The sequence below is a fragment of the Bos mutus genome, chromosome 10 (assembly GCF_027580195.1).
Source record: "Bos mutus isolate GX-2022 chromosome 10, NWIPB_WYAK_1.1, whole genome shotgun sequence".
NCBI classification, from domain to species: domain Eukaryota; kingdom Metazoa; phylum Chordata; class Mammalia; order Artiodactyla; family Bovidae; genus Bos; species Bos mutus.
Window position 1 is genome coordinate 81,927,469 of NC_091626.1, and position 18,791 is coordinate 81,946,259.

Here is an 18,791-nt window from a genome sequence, read left to right on the forward strand (position 1 = left end):
ACTCCTGCCCTTTCCTCCTGCTTTTTTCTTCTTCTTGACTCCTTTTCTTCCTTCAGATATTCCATACCCTTGTCACCATGAACTCACCTAACTCCAGGTGTCAGGTGTCCTGGTTGAGGTTAACTGACGACAAGTTTAGTTCCTCTGGGCACTCAGTTCGGTGTGCATTTGCATGTGCATTTGCATATGCATGTGTATACGTGCACACGTGTACGTGTGCATGTGGTTTGAGATAAGACTGTCTCTCTAGCTGGACAGGAATACAGGGAAATTCACTTCCGTAAATAAATGTGGAAGTCTGCCCTGTGTCAAACACAGATCTAAGTACAGAGGATAACTGTACAAATATGCATGGATCTTTCTCCTGATGGTTTCTCAATTAAGCTGAAGCTGAGAGTCTGGATATGACAGACCTAATGAGAGTGTATTTTCCGTAGAATAATGGGCAGACCCCGTAGTTACCGCTCTCTGTCCCATAACCCTACATAAGAGAAAGTTCTTTTTTTTTTATAAGCATTTAATGGTGAAAATACATCAAATCTGACAATAATTTTAAGCAATGTTGCTTAAAAGAGTTAATGTCATGTTTACTTTTTCACAGGTATAATGTTGATTCCATCACATAATGTGATATTTGCACAGATGGTTTTATTTCCCATATAGCCATGGGAAAGGAAGGTAATCTGGATTGGGCTCCTGTTCTTTCATTTGTTAAGCAAGAGCTTAACAAATTCCCTTCCTTTTTGCGGTGCTTGAAAGACTTTGTCTGCAAGGACCCCTCTGTAGCTAATACAAGCTGCTCTGGGGTGACTCAGAAGAAGGTACAAGCACTTGGCTTGAGGTCACACAGCTTTAAAGGATCAGGGCTTTTCATGAAACTTTTAAAATTTTTATATTTATTTACTTATTTTATTTTGGGGCTGCATTGGGCTTTTGCTGCTGCATGTGGGCTTACTCCAGTTAGTGAGCAGGAGTTACTTTCTAGTACTCATGCATGGACTTCTTACTGTGCTGGCTTCTCTGGTTGCAGAGCACAGGCTCTAGGGCCTGGGCTTCAGTAGTTGCGGCTCTCGGGCTCTAGAGGGTAGGCTGTGTAGTTGTGGTGCACAGGCTTATTTGTACCCTGGCATGTGGAATCTTCCTGGACATGGAAGCCATGTCCCCTGCTTTGGTGGATTCATGACCACTGAACCACCAGAGAAATCCTTTATGGAACTTTTCATTATACCTCTATCTGTATTCACACAAAGCTCCTGCTTTCTTTTTTACCTTGAACTTTGCCTTTATTTTTTTTTTTTTAAAGAAAGAATGTCAAGAGACCAAGGGAAAAGTCAATTCTTCTAAGAAAAACTATTGTTGCATCAAAATAGTGATTCCCTGGATGCTGTGTGTTACCAATCAGTCTTCTGAAGGACAACAAAGGGGAAATTGCACTTATTCACAGGGCAAAGCATTTTACCTGGAGGATTCTTAGGAGAAAGGGGTATTGACCCCATGAAAAGTAGTCAAGAATTCTCTGAGCAGCCCTGGGATTCCAAATACTCCCCCATCAATATCACGTACCTGAGAAGTCCAAGATTCTAGACAAAGGCGCAGTCCCCACTGCAGCAAGCAGAGGGCTGGAAAGGACCTCAGAATGTCTGATTTAAGGGACAACTATTTTAAATGACATTTTAAAATTTTTCTAAAGAAGTAACATACATTCAATAAAGAAACGTGAGAAAATTTGGAAAAATCTGAAATCTACTCAGCTGTAATCTCACCAACCAAAAGGCAAATGTGTGGTGTGTTCTGCTTTTGCACTCATTATAAAAGGAATTTTTCCACTCCCGTATGGTTTCTCCTAGGGTGGACTTCATAGCACTATAGTCTGTCATCCTACATGGGTCCCATCACTTGTTTAACCTTTCTCCTATGAGTATTTCAGTTACTTTCCCTTCTCAGGACAGCAGCCTGACAGCTCATGGCTGTTTGAAATGTTGCCCTCAGAGGTGGTGGCCTTTCCTGATGAGCTCCCTCAAGTGCACCTGATGAGAAAGGTAGGGACTCGTTCTCCTTGAAGTTCTTGATTTTTGTTTCAGTTTAGAGTGTTAACAACACACCTCACTGCTGGTGAAACAAAAATACATGCTTTTCTAACCTAAGTCTCTTATTTACCAACCCATGGAGGGAGATTTGGGCTAGACTCAATGACTGCTGGCATTTCACAGACAAAACCCTGAGAGGGCAGGATGAATAGAGCAAAAGAACCTTGGACTTACTATGTGCTTGCTGACTTCAGCTACTCTCAATTTCATTTTTCTAAAACTTTTCTCAAGGTGTTGTTCAATTGCTTGGTCGTGTCCGACTCCTTGTGACCCCATGGACTGCAGAACTCCAGGTTTCCCTGTCCTTTACTGTCTCCCAGAGTTTGCTCAAACTCATGTCCATTGAGTCAGTGATGCTATCCAATCATCTCATCCTCTGTCATCCCCTTTTCCTCCTGCCTTTAATCTTTCCTAGCAGGGGTCTCTGCCAGTGAGTCAGCTCTTTGTATCAGGTGACCAAAGTATTGGAGTTTTAGCTTCAGCATCAGTCCTTCCAATGAATATTCAAGATTGATTGCCTTTAGGATTGACTGCTTTGATTTCCTTGCAGTCCAAGGGACTCTCAAGAGTCTTCTCCAGCACCACAATTTGAAAGCATCAGTTCTTCAGTGTTCAGCCTTCTTTACAGTCCAACTCTCACATCCATACATAACTACTGGAAAAACCACAGCTTTGACTATATGGACCCTTGTCAGCAAAATGATGTCTCTGCTTTTTAATATGTTGTCTAGGTTTGTCATAGTTTTTCTTCCAAGGAAGAAGCATCTTTTAATTTCATGGGTGCAGTCACCATCTGCAAGGATTTTGCAGCCCAAGAAAATAAAATCTGTCACTGTTTCCATTGTTTCCCCATCTATTTGCCATGGAGTGATGGGACTGGATGCCATGATCATAGATTTTTGAATGTTGAGTTTTAAGCCAGCTTTTTTACTCTGCTCTTTCACTTTCATCAAGAGGTTCTTAGTTTCTCTTCATTTTCTGCCATAAGGGTGGTGTCATCAGCATATCAGAGGTTGTTGATATTTCTCCCTGCAATCTTGATTCCAACTTGGACTTCATCTAGCCTGACATTTCACATGATCTACTCTGCATATATAACAAGCAGGGTGACCATATACAGCCTTGATATACTCCTTTCCCAATATGGAACCAGTCTGTTGTTCCATGTCCGGTTCTAACTTGTTTCTTGACCTGCGTGCAGGTTTCTCTGAAGACAGGTAAGGTGGTCTGGTATTCCCATCTCTTTCAAGAATTTTCCAAGGTTTGTTTTGGCCCACACAGACAAAGGCTTTAGCATAGTCAGTGAAGCAGAAGTAGATATTTTTCTGGAGTTCCCTTGCTTTCCCTATGATTCAGCTTAACCATCTGGAAGTTCTCAGTTCACTTGCTATTGAAGCCTAGCATGGAGAATTTTGACCATTTGCTACTTTGCTAGCATGTGAAATGAGTGCAATTGTATGCCCTTCTTTGGGACTGTAATGAAAACTGACCTTTTCCAGTCCTGTGGTCACTGCTGAGTTTGAGTGCAGCACTTTAACAGCATCATCTTTTAGGATTTGAAATAGCTCAGCTGGAATTCTATCACCTCCATTAGCTTTGCTCGTAGTGATGCTCCCTAAAGCCCACTTGACTTTGCACTCCAGGATGTCTGGCTCTAGGACAGTGACCACACTATCCTGGTTATCCCAGTCATTAAGACCTTTTTTGTATAGTTCTTCTGTGTATTCTTGCCACCTCTTCTTAATCTTCTCTGCTTCTGTTAGGTCCATACCATTTCTGTCCTTTATTGTGCCCATGCTTTGCATGAAATGTTCCCTTGATATCTCTATTTTCTTAAAGAGATCTCTGGTCTTTCCAATTCTATTGTTTTCTTCTATTTCTTTGCACTGTTCACTTAAGAAGGCTCTCATCTCTTCTTGTTGTTCTTCAGCACTCTGCATTCAGATGGGTATCTTTCCTTTTCTTCTCTGCCTTTCACTTCCCTTCTTTTCTCAGCTATTGGTAAGGCCTCCTTGGACAACTATTTTGACTTTTCGCGTTTCTTTTTTTTGAGGATGTTTTTGATCACTGCCTCCTGTACAATGTTACAACCTCTGTCCATAGTTCTTCAGGCACTCTATCTATCAGATCTAATCCCTTGAATCTCTTTGTCCCTTCCACTGTATAATCACAAGGGATTTGATTTAAGTCATATCTGAATGTCCTAGTGGTTTTCCCTGATTTCTTCAATTTAAGTCTGAATTTTGCAATAAGGAGTTCATGATCTCAGCCATCGTCAGGTCCCAGTGAGCATATTACAAAATGGATGACTGTTTCAGAGTTTACTACTACCTTTTTTTTTTTAATGGTCTTTATTTTCACTTTCTGCCAGATTCCAGAGATGTCAGCACAGCTTGACTCAGTGGGTGGTGTCCCCTAATGTAGAGACATTCTTGTAGGGCACATCCCTCCCATAAGCACTCCTTGTGTTATTTTTTTTTGATTGGTGAGTCACTGCTCTAAGTCACTCACATCCCATCACCTTGCTTCCTTTAGGTTAGTGACAGGGAGCAGAGGATATTAACTCAGTTCCCTTTAAGGAATCTGGTGAACCCAGGCTGTGGTCCCCAGTTGATGAAACAACTGAGTAACAAAAGAAAGGGACAATGATGGGACATAGCAAAGAATATTTAACATATGGATAATAGGAATTTCTGAAGGTGAAACATATGCAAAGATGGAAGCCAATACTAAAACTATAATTCAGTAAAACAACTGAAAGTTTAAAAAAAGGTTTGTGAGTGCAAAATGAAAGTGAATACACTATAAGTGAGAATATCAATGTAAAATGACCAATACCAAGACATAGTTTAGTGAAATGACAAAATTAATGAAAAAGAAAAAAATCATTTGGGTAGCTAGCAATAAATGTGACCTATATAGAAAAAAAAATTTTAGTCAAGGAAAAAATTTTAAAGCAAGAATTTTATTTATTTAAGAATTTGTTTTTAATTTGGAGGCAGTTTTACTGTTTGACATTTATTAGAAGGGTTTAAAAAAAACTATGGTTTCAGAGCTTCTGTTTTAGAAAATAAACTTACTCTTTTATGGAGAACAAAACCCAGTATTTTAGAGTTATAACTCAAAACTTTCAAAGTTATTTCCATGGCCTATTCCCAGGAGTTAACATATACTGTGATGTAATTACAATTTCCAGTGTCCTTCATTTCTGTGTAGGTTCCTGTTTCCACCTGGTATCATTTTTCCCCTGCCTTAAGGACTTCCTTCAGGCAATGAATTCTTTTAGCTTTTGTATGTTTGAGAAAGTCTTTGTTTAGTAAGTCTAATAAATGACAGCTCTCAAAAGCTTTATCCATTTTGAAAGGTATAAATAAATGTCAGAATAGAAATAAGATGTAAATACAGATGTTACAAATATTTTTTTAAAAAAGAATATGAAGAAATTTGTGCCAATATACGTATTTTCAATGAAATGGATAAATTCCTAGAGGAAAAAACAACTTGTCAAATATTATCTCGAGAAAACCTAGAGATATCACTTTTATGTGAAATCCTAAAAATAAGACAAATGAATGTATATATAGCAAAACCAAAACAGACTCACAGATATAGAACACAAATCTGTGGTTACTGAAGGTGAAAGAGAAGAAGGGTAAGGACAATTTATGGGTATGGGATTAACAGACACCAACTATTATGTATAAAATAGTTAAGCAACAAGGATATAGTGTACAGCACAGGGAATTATAGCCTTTATCTTGTAATAACCTATAACACAGTGTAATCTGAAAACATACTGAATGACTATTCTGTACACCTGAAACTAATATTGTCAATCAACTATACCTCAATTTTAAAAAAGAAGAACTAGAAAACTCAGCATGTCTGTAGTCATTAAAGAAATTGAAATAGAAGTTTAAAATAGTATTAAAGGGACTTCCCTCGTGGTCCAGTGGCTATGATTTGGCCTTCCAATACGGGGGACGTGGGTTTGATCCCTGGCTGGGGAACTAAAATCCCACATGCTGTCGAGCAACCAAACCTGCGTGCTGCAACCAAGACCCAATGCAGTCTAAATAAATAAATAAAGTTTAAAAATAAATAAAATAAAATAGTATTAAAGAAAATATCAGGGCCAGATGGCCTTTAAATTTTATAAACAATAAAATAACATATAATTCCAGTTATAGAAAATAAAGAAGGAATATTCCTCGCTTCTGAAGGTGAACACAGAATCTGGACACCAAAACCAAACAAGATAGTACCGAAAATTTTTCTGACCAATTTCATTCATGAATATAAATTTTTTAAAAGACTTAACTTTAAATATTAGCAAGTTAAATTCTGTTGAAAACATTTTTATAGCAAGTATTTAAGTAAGGAAAGTCACAATAGACTATCACACCACAACAGATCCTGACTTCAGGGAAAAATATGAAAAATAAGAGTATCCAGTTTTGTCACCATGATCCCATGAGGGTAAAATCCCCACATCAGTTTACACCGTGAGCACCTACCCAGTCAGTACATGGATGGCTGCCTAGAGTCAAGTGTCCTCCTTTGATGCAAAACCCTGTTGCCATTTTGATGGAGTCTCAGAGAACATGGTCACCTATCGCTGCTCTTTCTTATGGGTAGAAACACTTCCTTCAGAAGGGGATTGTGTGTGTGTGCACACACATATACATATATATGATGGGCTTCCCTGGTGGCTCAGTGGTAAAGAATTCGCCTGCCAATGCAGGAGACACAGGAGACACAGGTTCAATCCCTGGGTTGGGAAGATCCCCTGGAGAAGGAAATGGCAACCTGCTCCAGTGGTCTTGCCTGGGAAATTCCATGGATAGAAGAGCCAAGCTGGCTATAGTCCACAGGGTCACAAAAGAGTCAGACAACTCAGTGACTAAACAACAACAACACATATAAAATACATATATATATGTATCCATTATATATAAAAATATAATTATATATAATGAAATATATATACAGTGGATTCCAAGAAAGACATAGACTTTTTTCCCAAGGCAGCCACACTGCAAAGCTTATAACCCAGGTATTCTGTACAGATCTTCCTTTATGCCTGTGGCATTAGAATATTAAGTACTAAGAAGCACAAGAGCAGGAAAGTTATGGTAAACTCATAAGTCTCTGGGGGTTTTTGAAAGTTAGTTTGTATTAATATTTCTGCTGGCTGAATTTTCTATTTAATCACCTGTAATCCTCCATTCCTATGTGGGTAACCAAGAAACTTCCAACCCATCTCTCCCCGTCTTGAGAGAAACCCAGAAAGAAGCCTTGGTCTCTGCTTGACCCCGGCACAATATACAGGCTAGACGTACTTCTTTCCTGATATATCATGTGAAATGCAGGGCTGGATGAAGCACAAGCTGGAGTCAAGATTGCCACGAGAAATATCAATAACCTCAAATATGCAGATGACACCACCCTTATGGCAGAAAGCGAAGAACTAAAAAGCCTCGATGAAAGTGAAAAAGGAGAGTGAAAAAATTGGCTTAAAAATCAACATTCAGAAAACTGAGATCATGGCATCCACCTCCATCACTTCATGGCAAATAGATGGGGAAACAATGGAAACAGTGAGAGACTTTTTTTTTTTTTTTTTTGGCTCCAAAATCACTGCAGATGTTGACTGCAGCCATGAAATTAAAAGACAGTTGCTCCTCTGAAGAAAAGCTATGACCAACATGCTGCTGCTGCTGCTAAGTAGCTTCAGTCGTGTCCGACTCTGTGTGACCCCATAATCGGCAGCCCACCAGGCTCCCCTGTCCCTGGGATTCTCAAGGCAAGAACACTGGAGTGGGTTGCCATTTCCTTCTCCAATGCATAAGAGTGAAAAGTGAAAGTGAAGTCACTCAGTAGTGTCCGACTCTCAGTGACCCCATGGACTGTAGCCCACCAGGCTCCTCCCTCCATGGGATTTTCCAGGCAAGAGTACTGGAGTGGGGTGCCATTGCCTTCTCCGTGACCAACCTAGACAGCATATTAAAAAGCAGAGACATTACATTGCCAACAAAGGTCCATCTAGTCAAAGCTATGATTTTTTTCAGTAGTCATGTATGGATGTGAGAGTTGGAAAGCTGAGCGCCGAAGAATTGGTATTTTTGAACTGTGGTGTTGGAGAAGACTCTTGACAGTCCCTTGAACTGCCAGGAGATCCAACAAGTCTATCCTAAAGGAAATTAGTCCTGAGTACTCATTGGAGGACTAATGCTGAAGCTGAAACTCCAATACTTTGGCCACCTGATACAAAGAACTGACTCATTTGAAAAGACCCTGATGCTGGGAAAGATTGAAGGTGGGAGGAGAAGGGGACAACAGAAGATGAGAAGGTTGGATGGCATTACCGACGGGATGGACAAGAGTTTTAGTAAGCTCCAGGAGGTGGTGATGTCCAGGGAAGCCTGGCGTGCTGCAGTCCATGGGGTCGCAAAGAGTCGGACACGACTGAGCGACTGAACTGATTAACTGACCCCGGGACTGGGATGGCTCGGCGCCCCCTACGGGCCAGTTGAGGCGGCCGAAGCCACCGGCAGGAGACGCCGAAGGGACCGCGCGGTATGCAGTCGCCCCGCTCGGCCACCTCTCCTCCAGGCAGCGGCTTCTTCACGGGCTGTGTCCCGCGCATCAGCTATTTGTTTCTGTAAAGGAAGCGGAGTAGTCTCGAATCCCCTCCGCAGGAATCCATTGGGAAGAAAGGAGCTGAAGGTCCGGCAGGAGGACCCTGCGAGTCGGGCAACTAGGGGCTGCTCTTGGCCGGCGCCATCGGGAGTTCCTTTTAGAGTTGCCTGTGAGCAAGTCAGCCCAGCCAGCCGGGCTTGTGTAGCCGCTCCGTGGCAGCAAGGCTTTTCCAGGGTAGATGCCTTTTATGAGCTAAAAGGGCTTACTCCCTGCGACCTCCGTCCGCCCCAACTCTCCCCACCCGCATCTTGTGCTACACCCAAAAACCTGCACCATGGGGAGACTTTTCCGGTGGTCCAGTGGTTAAGACTCCGCTCCCAATACCGGGGCTCAGCTTCCATTCTTGCTGAGATAAATAAGATCCCACATGCCCTGCGGACCCCCCGCCGCTCAGTCAAGAAGAAAAATAAGGGTCGGGTGTGGAGTGAGGGTTTGGGGAGAGGCTAGGGGAGAGAGATTCTCGTGACTAGGAAAAATAAGGGATCCGCAGGCAAGAGAAGCATTTACAGGGAAGACTTTGGCAGAGCCTCAAAGCTCCGGAGATGTAGAGTGCAATCCGCTTCCCATGTCAGAGCTGGGAGGAACCTAGCTATCCAGGTGAACAGGGGCCCCGTTCTTACAGCCCACACAGATGGGCCTGATGGAGTCCTTCTTTTGGTAGTGGCAGTAGGGCGGCCGGGTTCCTGCCTTGGCAAAGCAGTCTGTGACGCTGACGTCGTGAGAGCTGTTGTGGCAGCTCAGCAAGGAGCCGCTGCTGGTACAGGGCACAGCTGGACTTGTGCAGAAATCTGCTATGGTGGCCAGATCCTCGTGAATGAAGGTGTTGATCTGCTTGCATCTACCCCTGTGGATCAGCCACCGTCGCCTCATCATCACATCGCAGTATCGGTGCTGTCCCCCAGGAACCCATGACCTGGGGTTATCTATGTGCCGTCTTGAGAAGGGCAGGCCTGAAGCGAAGACAGTTAGCTCCAGCAGGAGGAGGAGGAGAAGGGTCCACGTCAGATTCATGTTCCCTGTGAAAGCAGGTCAAGGAAGGCTGAGGTCAAGGAGCAGGCTATGGTCCCTTTCCCTCAAGATAACTATTTCTAAGAACTCTTGGCCCAAACACTTAATGTTCCTGATGGCCCCTATTGTTTTATAGTCACTAAGTGTCCAACTCTTTTGTAACCCCCGTGGACTATATAGCCCTCCAGGTTCCTCTTTTTATGGGCTTGTCCAAGCAAGAATACTGGAGTGGATTGCCAGGGGAATCTTCACAACCCAGGGATCAAACCTGCATTTCTTGCATTGTAGACAGGCCCCTAGCTATGCTTACTCTTGTACTCACAGAAATTACTCTTCTCACATCCCCTTTCCACTTCACTGCCGCCCCCCGCCCCACCCCAACTTCTTTTCTCTGAGAAAGTGATGAGGAGAGAAGAGAAGGACTTGCCAAGAAAGAAGGTGCCTTTCACCCACTCACTCCTTAATGGGTCTAACTCTCCAGTGATTTTTCTCCTTACTCGAGTAGTTAACCTAAAGATATATCTCTGAAGTGTTTGCATATATCAGCCTCCTGATTCCGCAGCTTATGAATGAAGCAGGTGTTTCTGCCAAACCTTCCCTCCAGTGGGTGAGCTTGAAGGGTAATTGACAATCTATATGCCTTGCATCTTAGAAAATATTTCTACTTTCTTAAATTACTTATGCCTGTTTTAAATTTTGTTTAAAAGAAAGTGGGTGTGCTCAGTTCTAAGAGAGTGAACTTCATGTTTCCCTCTCCTAGTCCTCTGCCCCATGGAGGCAGAATAAAGACTCTGGCTTCTCTATGTGTAAGGAGTAAGGACTGGGTGTCAGGTTCCTGTTTCTGGGTCTAATATGCCGATTCCTTTCTTGAATACCTGAAAGTCTCAGGGCAGGGCTTTTGCAGAGCAGATGACATCCATGGAGACAGATATGTCCCTCTCAGCGGTGGATATTCCTAGCAGAAATGGAACCTTCATTGCCTTCCCTCTTTCCTCTAATCCTATAGGAATTATATTATGGACATTTTCTTCCCAGACCATAAGGGGAAGGCCATTTGGAAAACTCTCAGATCTGTCAATGATCTTAAACAGACTGCTTCATGGGACTCATTTCATGTTTACTATTTCACACCCAGAATCTTTATCAGCATCACACAGGGTACCTATGACATCACTACAAATATGAAGAAAGAAACCTGTAGTTTGGTGCCTGTCTTTCACAAACTTGCTCTTGGAGGCGGGCCACTTACCCCATCCTACTCATCTCTAAAGTGAAGATTATAGACTAGAGATCTCTTTCAGTTCAGTCATTTTCTGTCTTTCAACCCCTAATAAAGCATTGTTTGTGTGTATGAGTCCATGTGTGATTTTCTGTGTACCCTATTGGCTTATACATGTTTGGGTAGGGAGAAATATTTTGTTTGCAAATTGAGTTTCCCTTTGTGATTTGTTAATCCAATTAAATCTAATTTTTCTGAAAAACACTTGTTAGTGAATTTAGGCAAAAAAAATTTTCAATCACTTTTATGTAAAGATTATATTGTTTTTCTCTCCACAATTTATATTTTTGTGAATGTTCTTATTGTGGGAGAAGCTTTCTGAGACTTGGGTCTGCATTTCAGTAAGGGAAGGAAAGAAATCAATATACACACCTTCCAGAACTTCAAAATCAGCTAGGCTAGCAGACCTGCTAATGAGGGTGGGGGAGGGGCAGCTGCAAGTTGTAGTATAAGTAGATTTCATAGATCTTATATTGATAGGTCTCCTTGGTAGATAAGCCTCAAAAGCCTTTTGTCTAATTCAGCAACAAGGCAAGAGCTGATAACAGCAGTCAGGAAATTGAGTTGGGATATCATAACTAGATTTCAATATCTTTTAACTTCTGCTTGATCATTAGCCAAGAAAAGAGGACTGTCTCTTTTTTTAACTTTACTATCCTTAGCTACTCTTGTTTAATTCACACAATAGTTCTGACAAGTATGTTATTATTTACAGAGTTCACAATTTCCTGTGTTCATGGCCCTGCATAACTGGCCATATGGCTTAAACTAGCCCACCCTCTGGTGTGTTCCACGTGGCCAAGTGTCAATAGTACGTAGAGCATATCACGTCTCAGAAGCAGTAGAGATCTGATTCAAATCAAGATCCTTTACCTGACCACAACTTTTTTTTTTTTTAATTTATTTGGTGGTGCCAGCTCTTAGTTTTGGCACCCGGGATCTAGTTCCCTTACTAGGAATCGAACCAGGGCCCCACTGGGAGTGTGGAGTCTTGCCACTGGACCACTAGCAAAGTCCCTGACCCTAACTTTCTGAAGAGGGCATGTGGCAGGCCTCAGGACTAAGAAAGGTTTAGAAATTTATTCTCCATGAAAAAACGTGTCTTCATGTTGAGGGGAAAAGGTCCCTTTGAAGTGTTATACTAACCCAGTTCTCTGAAAACAACCAAGAGGAAAAAGCACACTACCTAAAATTAGTAGTTGTGATTAGTGGCACCCTGTTTATTTAACTTCTATGCAGAGTACATCATGAGAAACGTTGGGCTGGCAGAAGCACAAGCTGGAATCAAGATTGCCGGGAGAAATATCAATAACCTCAGATATGCAGATGACACCACCCTTATGGCAGAAAGTGAAGAAGAACTAAAGAGCCTCCTGATGAAAGTGAAAGAGGAAAGTGAAAAAGTTGGCATAAAGTTCAACATTCAGAAAACTAAGATCATGGCATCCAGTCCCATCACTTCATGGCAAATAGATGGGGAAACAGTGGAAACAGTGGTTGACTTTATTTTGGGGGGCTCCAAAATCACTGAAGATGGTGATTGCAGCCATGAAATTAAAAGACACTTACTCCTTGGAAGGAAAGTTATGACCAACCTAGACAGCATATTCAAAAGCAGAGACATTGCTTTGTTAACAAAGGTCCATCTAGTCAAGGTTATGGTTTTTCCAGTAATTATGTATGGATGTGAGATTTAGACTATAAAGAAAGCTGAGTGCCGAAGAACTGATGCTTTTGAACTGTAGTGTTGGAGAAGACTCTTGAGAGTCCCTTGGACTGCAAGGAGATCCAACCAGTCCCTCCCAAAGGAGATTAGTCCTGGGTTCATTGGAGGGACTGATGCTGAAGCTGAAACTCCAATACTTTGGCCACCTGATGCGAAGAGCTGACTCATTTGAAAAGACCCTGATGCAGGGAAAGATTAAGGGTAGGAGGAGAGGGGGACGACAGAGGATGAGATGGTTGGATGGCATCACAGACTCAACGGACATGAGTTTGGGCAAACTCCGGGAGTTGTGATGGACAGGGGGGCCTGGTGTGCTGCGGTTCATGGGGTCACAAAGAGTCGGACACGGCTGAGCGACTGAACTGACTGACTGACTGATCAGTGGCAGTTACTGAGCGATATGCAGACTCAGCAACTAAAATTTATGTGAAGAGATTTAGTGTAAGGTAAAGGTGCACAAGTGGAAAACTGTGGACAGACCAATCAGGAGAATCATAGAAGTGTACTCCAAGTACAATTTTAAAGGTGGAGAGTGTGGTTGCAAATCAGTCATGATATTGTGTGAGTCGCCTCTCAGGACACTTGTAGCAAGCGTGATGGGCAGTATCTGAGTGAACAGGATGTGATCAGTAGGTAGGAGAGTGAGCGAAAACCCCCGGACTATTGCCACCTTCACCAAAGTCAGGGACTATTCCTCCCTAGTTGATCCCTTGTGGTGAAAGAGACTCAGTGCACCAACATCTCCCGAATCTTAAAGATAACACAGGAATGCGGATTTTTATGTGAATGATCCCAATTTGAAGAGTGAATATCTAAAACCCAGTATTAAATGTAAAATTGTATATGCCAATCCAGAGCAGGTTTTTGAGCCAGCTGCATCCCCTGTGACCACAGTGTATGATTTTTAGTTCATATTATAGACAGTTAAGTACAGGTCCTTCTACCCAGGGTGGTTGTCAGCATCACAGAAGGGCTAAACTACATTTAATTCATTTTGACATCCTCATCTCTCATGAAAATTCTTTTCACAAAATATACATGGAAAAAAACACTTGTTTCCTGATAACAGATATTAATGCATTTTAGGCAGGACAGGATTTCCAGCAGAATCCTATTAGCACCGCTTACTCCTTGGAAGGAAAGTTATGACCAACCTAGACAGCATATTCAAAAGCAGAGACATTACTTTGCCAACAAAGGTTCGTCTAGTCAAGGCTATGGTTTTTCCAGTAGTCATGTATGGATGTGAGAGTTGGACTGTGAAGAAGGCTGAGTGCCGAAGAATTGATGCTTTTGAACTGTGGTTTTGGAGAAGACACTGGAGAGTCCCTTGGACTGCAAGGAGATCCAACCAGTCCATTCTGAAGGAGATCAGCCCTGGGATTTCTTTGGAAGGAATGATGCTAAAGCTGAAACTCCAGTACTTTGGCCACCTCATGCGAAGAGTTGACTCATTGGAAAAGACTCTGATGCTGGGAGGGATTGGGGACAGGAGGAGAAGGGGACGACAGAGGATGAGATGGCTGGATGGCGTCACTGACTCGATGGACGTGAGTCTGGGTGAACTCTGGGAGTTGGTGATGGACAGGGAGGCCTGGCTTGCTGTGATTCATGGAGTCGCAAAGAGTCGGACACGGCTGAGCGACTGAACTGAACTGAACTGAGTCCTATCTAGGTCACCATTATGTCAATGTTTATTTAAAGACATCAATGGTGAAATAATTGCATTTCTAGATGACAGAAATATAGAAAGACAGTAAAAATAAATAACCTGGATTAATTTTCGTGGCAGACTGTACAGTACCATTTAAGGACCTAATCTAGTTTTCTAACTTAGAGGTTAGACCAGAGATTTAACATCTCTTACCTGAAGGCTCTTCATACCTTACTACATTTTTCCTGTCTGTACAGTGTCCCACACCATCTTCTAAGTCTAGAATGCTCATTTATTCCCTAAAGTCCCTAAACGCTACTTATCCTTTATAACCCTGCTCAAATGGACATTTCCTCTGGAAACCTTCCTATCCCTTTGTCTGAAGTGCCCCTCAAAAAATGTCTTCACACAATGTTTTTACCTCTATCACACTGTAATAAAATCACGGGTGTACCATAATTTTTCTCTGCTTCTCTGAGGACCAAGAGTATGTTTCATGCATCAAGTTATACGCTATGACTTCCATAGTTCCAGGAAGGCAATGTCTTATCCACTAATGCTCATTTTATAAATTAAAAAAGTTTTTTCCTGTTAACAATGAGAAATGAAATGTACTAGAAAGATAAATGGTGGCTCTAAGGCAGACTGTTTTGTAGAAAATATCACAGATTAAAAAGAATGCAAGAATTCAAGCTCTAGCTTGGAATCCCCTCTTTAATACTAAATGTTCATTCTCTGGTAGATCTTACAGACTTTCTTTTAGGTGTTTAAGGTTATGCTACTTCACAGGAAGTGAGAGCAAAAATCAGGCCAGGGTAAAAACAAAAGAAAGTGAATTCAGTGCATGGGAAGCAGGAAAAAAAAAAAAAGACAACAAGAACAGAAACTCATAGATGCAAACTAATTGCTTATAGGATTTTGTGCAATGAGAAATCCAGAGCTCAATTTTCCAGCACAGGGAGGTGAAGAGATAAAGAATATTTGGGTGAGAGGGAACCGGGACGATTACTAAAAATTAAACGGAGACCTGAATTCCTCTTGTGCAAACAAGCCTCCCTGACCCTTATTTGCTGAGTACTGGGCCTGCCTTTATGTACTTTAGTCTTTCAATGTGTTGCCCCCAAGCTAAGTTATAAAATCTAAGGCCATTCTGCAGCCAGTGATACTTTTTATCTGAAAGTCCAGACCCAGTGGCAGAGCTGGGCCCTGAACAATCCTAGATTGTTCAATTCTAGGCATCTGCCTAGAATTAGGTTTCCTACAAGAGAAGCAGCAGTGGTGTGTCCCTGGGGACACACAGATTGGCAAATGATGAAACAAAGAGGCTCATTGCATGAGTGGGCCCTGTGCCAGTCTGCGGGTTTCTTCATGCCCTAGACTCAGAACCCTCATGCTTCTGCTGGCCCCACCCACAGGGACTGCTCTATATCACCAGTCCCAAGGATGGGGGTACACCAGCTGCCCCTGAGCCCCAGGACATTCAGCTGGATCTGTTCTCACAGGAGCCACAGCAGAGGTACTGGGTAAGACAAGGAGCCCTAGGGCTTAAGTTAGAGCCCAGGGCACAGGACAGACTTTGGGGTGAGGAGAAAGGAGCTAGAAACACAGTGACAGCCGGGGTCTGCTGGGTGAGTGAGGAGGGACTGTACTATTAGTTGCTGGGATGCAAAATATACCCTTCTTTTCACAGGAAACATGGTTCCAATACAGCAGGATTCTCGGCTTCGTCTCATTTTGCTGCTGGGGCTCTTGGGAATGGTGATCTCACTCCATGCCCCACCTGGTACTTTAACCCGGGCTCAGTGGTTTGAGATTCAGCACATAAATATGGCCCACCATCAATGTAATGCCGCAATGAGAGTGGTTAACCGTTACAGAATGGTATGTAAAGGTAGAAATACTTTTCTCCACAGAACATTTGCTTATGTAGCTCGTATTTGTAACACCCCAAATGTAACCTGCTCTACATCAGGCAGGATGAACTGTCATAATAGCTCAGTCCAAGTGCCTATAACCTACTGCAACCTCACAAGAAATGCAAGGAACTACACAAACTGCCGTTACCGACGGACAAGGGCACGGAGGATCTTCATCGTTGCCTGTGACAACAGATCACCTCGGGACAGTCCCAGGTACCCTGTGGTTCCAGTTCACTTGGATAACATCATCTAAATTTGGGGTCAGAACTTTGGCCTGTGCTTACCTGCCAAGCCCCATGGTCATAGCTGCAGTCCTATCCCCTGATCTTCCCGGGAGACCAGCATCAGTCCTCATGGCACCAGCCCCCCTGTGCCCTTTAAGCTTTGCTCAGCTGAAGCTACATATGTACCCACAATAAACTGTACAACATTACACACAAGGCTCTGTGTGTCTGCTTGTGCCCTTCTGTCGTGTGGCTACATCCTGGTCTAGAGGCATTTCTCCTTCTCAACAGAGATTTGTGGGAAAATGAGAGACATGAGGATAAGAGGTTCCTGTGTCTTGAAGTTGTGCAGACTTTTCCTTCTCTCTGCTGTAGGGCAGGAAACCGAGGCTTCCATTCATAGCTGACTGTTTCAGTATCAGGGGGCTCAGTAAGTAGAAACACATGTATTTTATTCTGATCGAAGAATCATACACTAAATGATAGCAGTAAACTATATGGTGTAAAAATGAAAAGAAAGGGGAATATCATAATTGTGATAAGACCAAAAGAATAAAGCAAATTTTAGGCTCAGAGATCCATTTTTAAATAAGTATATCAAATCTTCAGGTATGTATGGTCATCCTAGGGGTGGATCCAGTTTGAGTCGAATGTGTATTGATATAAAGTGTTCGGGTAGTACATGATCAGATTCTAGTACTACCTGGAGAAGGGGTGACACCCTTTTCTGAGAACTTCTATGCCCTGGAGGAGGCAGCAGCCTGTCATGTGGTGGAGAAGGTCAGGAAGGAGACCTGGAATGAGGCCCTCTCCCAAGGATCGGTCAGTGGCTCATTCACATTCAGGTCAGGAAGGGGCACAGGCTCCAGGACTCTGGAAATAGACTGACAGAAAAGGAAGCCGATAATGACAGCCCCTACTCTCCCTCCATCCCAGAGCTGCACTCAGGAATCAGTGAGGAGCAGGAAGGGAAAGCTCCTCACACACTGGGGTCAGGAGCAGCATTCAAGGGATTGCTTGGGAGACAGGCTGAATCTTTTGCAGGACTTCATGCAGAATAAAACAGAGGTGGCTTGTCATCAAATCTGTACCTCTGTCCTTGAGTCTGGTGTTTCTGACTTCCTTTATATCAGCTCCTTTTCCAGCTCCAGATATATAGCAATTTCCTTTCCTCCCACCCCCCTCATATGATCATTCATTCTTGCTCTTGGTAGTACTGCACACACCAGCTGCACTGGAGCATCTTCTCTGGAGAAGCCATTGGAAGATTTGTTCCTCTGGTTGGAGTTATTGCATGGAGATCCTAGGTTTGGAAAATTCTGGAGCTCAGCAGAAACCACTGACTTCAGGTTAATAAACAGTGGAAAGACATGATCTCACTCTCCCAAATGCTTTGGAGTAACAGAAGGAGGAGTTGGAATACTGCAAGGCTGGAGTCACATTGGCCATGATGCAGGATTCGGTGAACCTTCTTGTCTCTACAGAGCATGTGTCTCTTCCCAGACATGGACACAGCCTCTCTAACAGTTAACTCAGCTGCCCCATCATTCTCTGCCTTGTGTCATCTTCCCCTCACCCATCACTCATCCCTTCATTCACTCAACAGATAACCGATGTGCAGGTATTGTCTTCTAGGTAGTTTTCTAAGGTCGTGCGGATGCAATATAAACACAGATACATTCCTGCCCTTATGGTGCCTCTTCTACTGAGAAGAATTGAACTTAGAAAATTATTTTTTTCAGGTGATAGGTGTCAGGGAGGAAAACTATACTGAGGAATACAATGTACAGCTATCTCTCGGTATCTTCAAGGAATTCGTTCCTCAACCCAGAAGATTTCAAAATTCACAGATGCTCAAGTCCCTTATTAAAAAAGGGTAGGACTGTTGGCCCTCCACATCCACGGGTCTCACATCCACGCAGCAGGCCACCTGTAGTGGGTCTCAGTTAGTTCATAGAAATCAGTCTGCAGTGTGGTTGTCAGGGACCCAAAAAGGAGTAAATTCTGAGCAATATGAGAAGTTGGTCATTCAGAAACTAAGAGGATAGTCACTCCGAGAGAAAGCATTCAAAGGGCCTGACATGAATATAGATTAGTCATGTTAGAAAAATAAAAATTGGTTTTACAGGACAAGAGCATTTTAATCATGAGCATTAATGATAGAGGGAAATGAGGCTCAGGTGCTTCATACC

The 18,791-nt window shown here is 42.8% G+C and overlaps 1 protein-coding gene and 1 long non-coding RNA gene across 2 annotated transcripts in view; both read left to right on the forward strand.

Annotated features, from left to right (window-relative positions):
• Window positions 1-18,791, forward strand: part of LOC138989418 (uncharacterized) — a 187,735-nt gene that overhangs the window by 107,394 nt on the left and 61,550 nt on the right. The window lies entirely within an intron of this gene.
• On the forward strand, window positions 15,910-16,772 carry RNASE2 (ribonuclease A family member 2). Its single transcript, XM_014479728.2, has 2 exons — window positions 15,910-15,972; window positions 16,147-16,772. The coding sequence occupies exon 2, from the start codon at window positions 16,152-16,154 to the stop codon at window positions 16,626-16,628; it is 477 nt and encodes a 158-aa protein (XP_014335214.2). The 5' UTR covers window positions 15,910-15,972; window positions 16,147-16,151; the 3' UTR covers window positions 16,629-16,772.

Coding starts and splice junctions, on each gene's coding strand:
- RNASE2 (XM_014479728.2), top strand. CDS start 16,152: ATGGTTCCAATACAGCAGGATTCTCGGCTTCGTCTCATTTTGCTGCTG.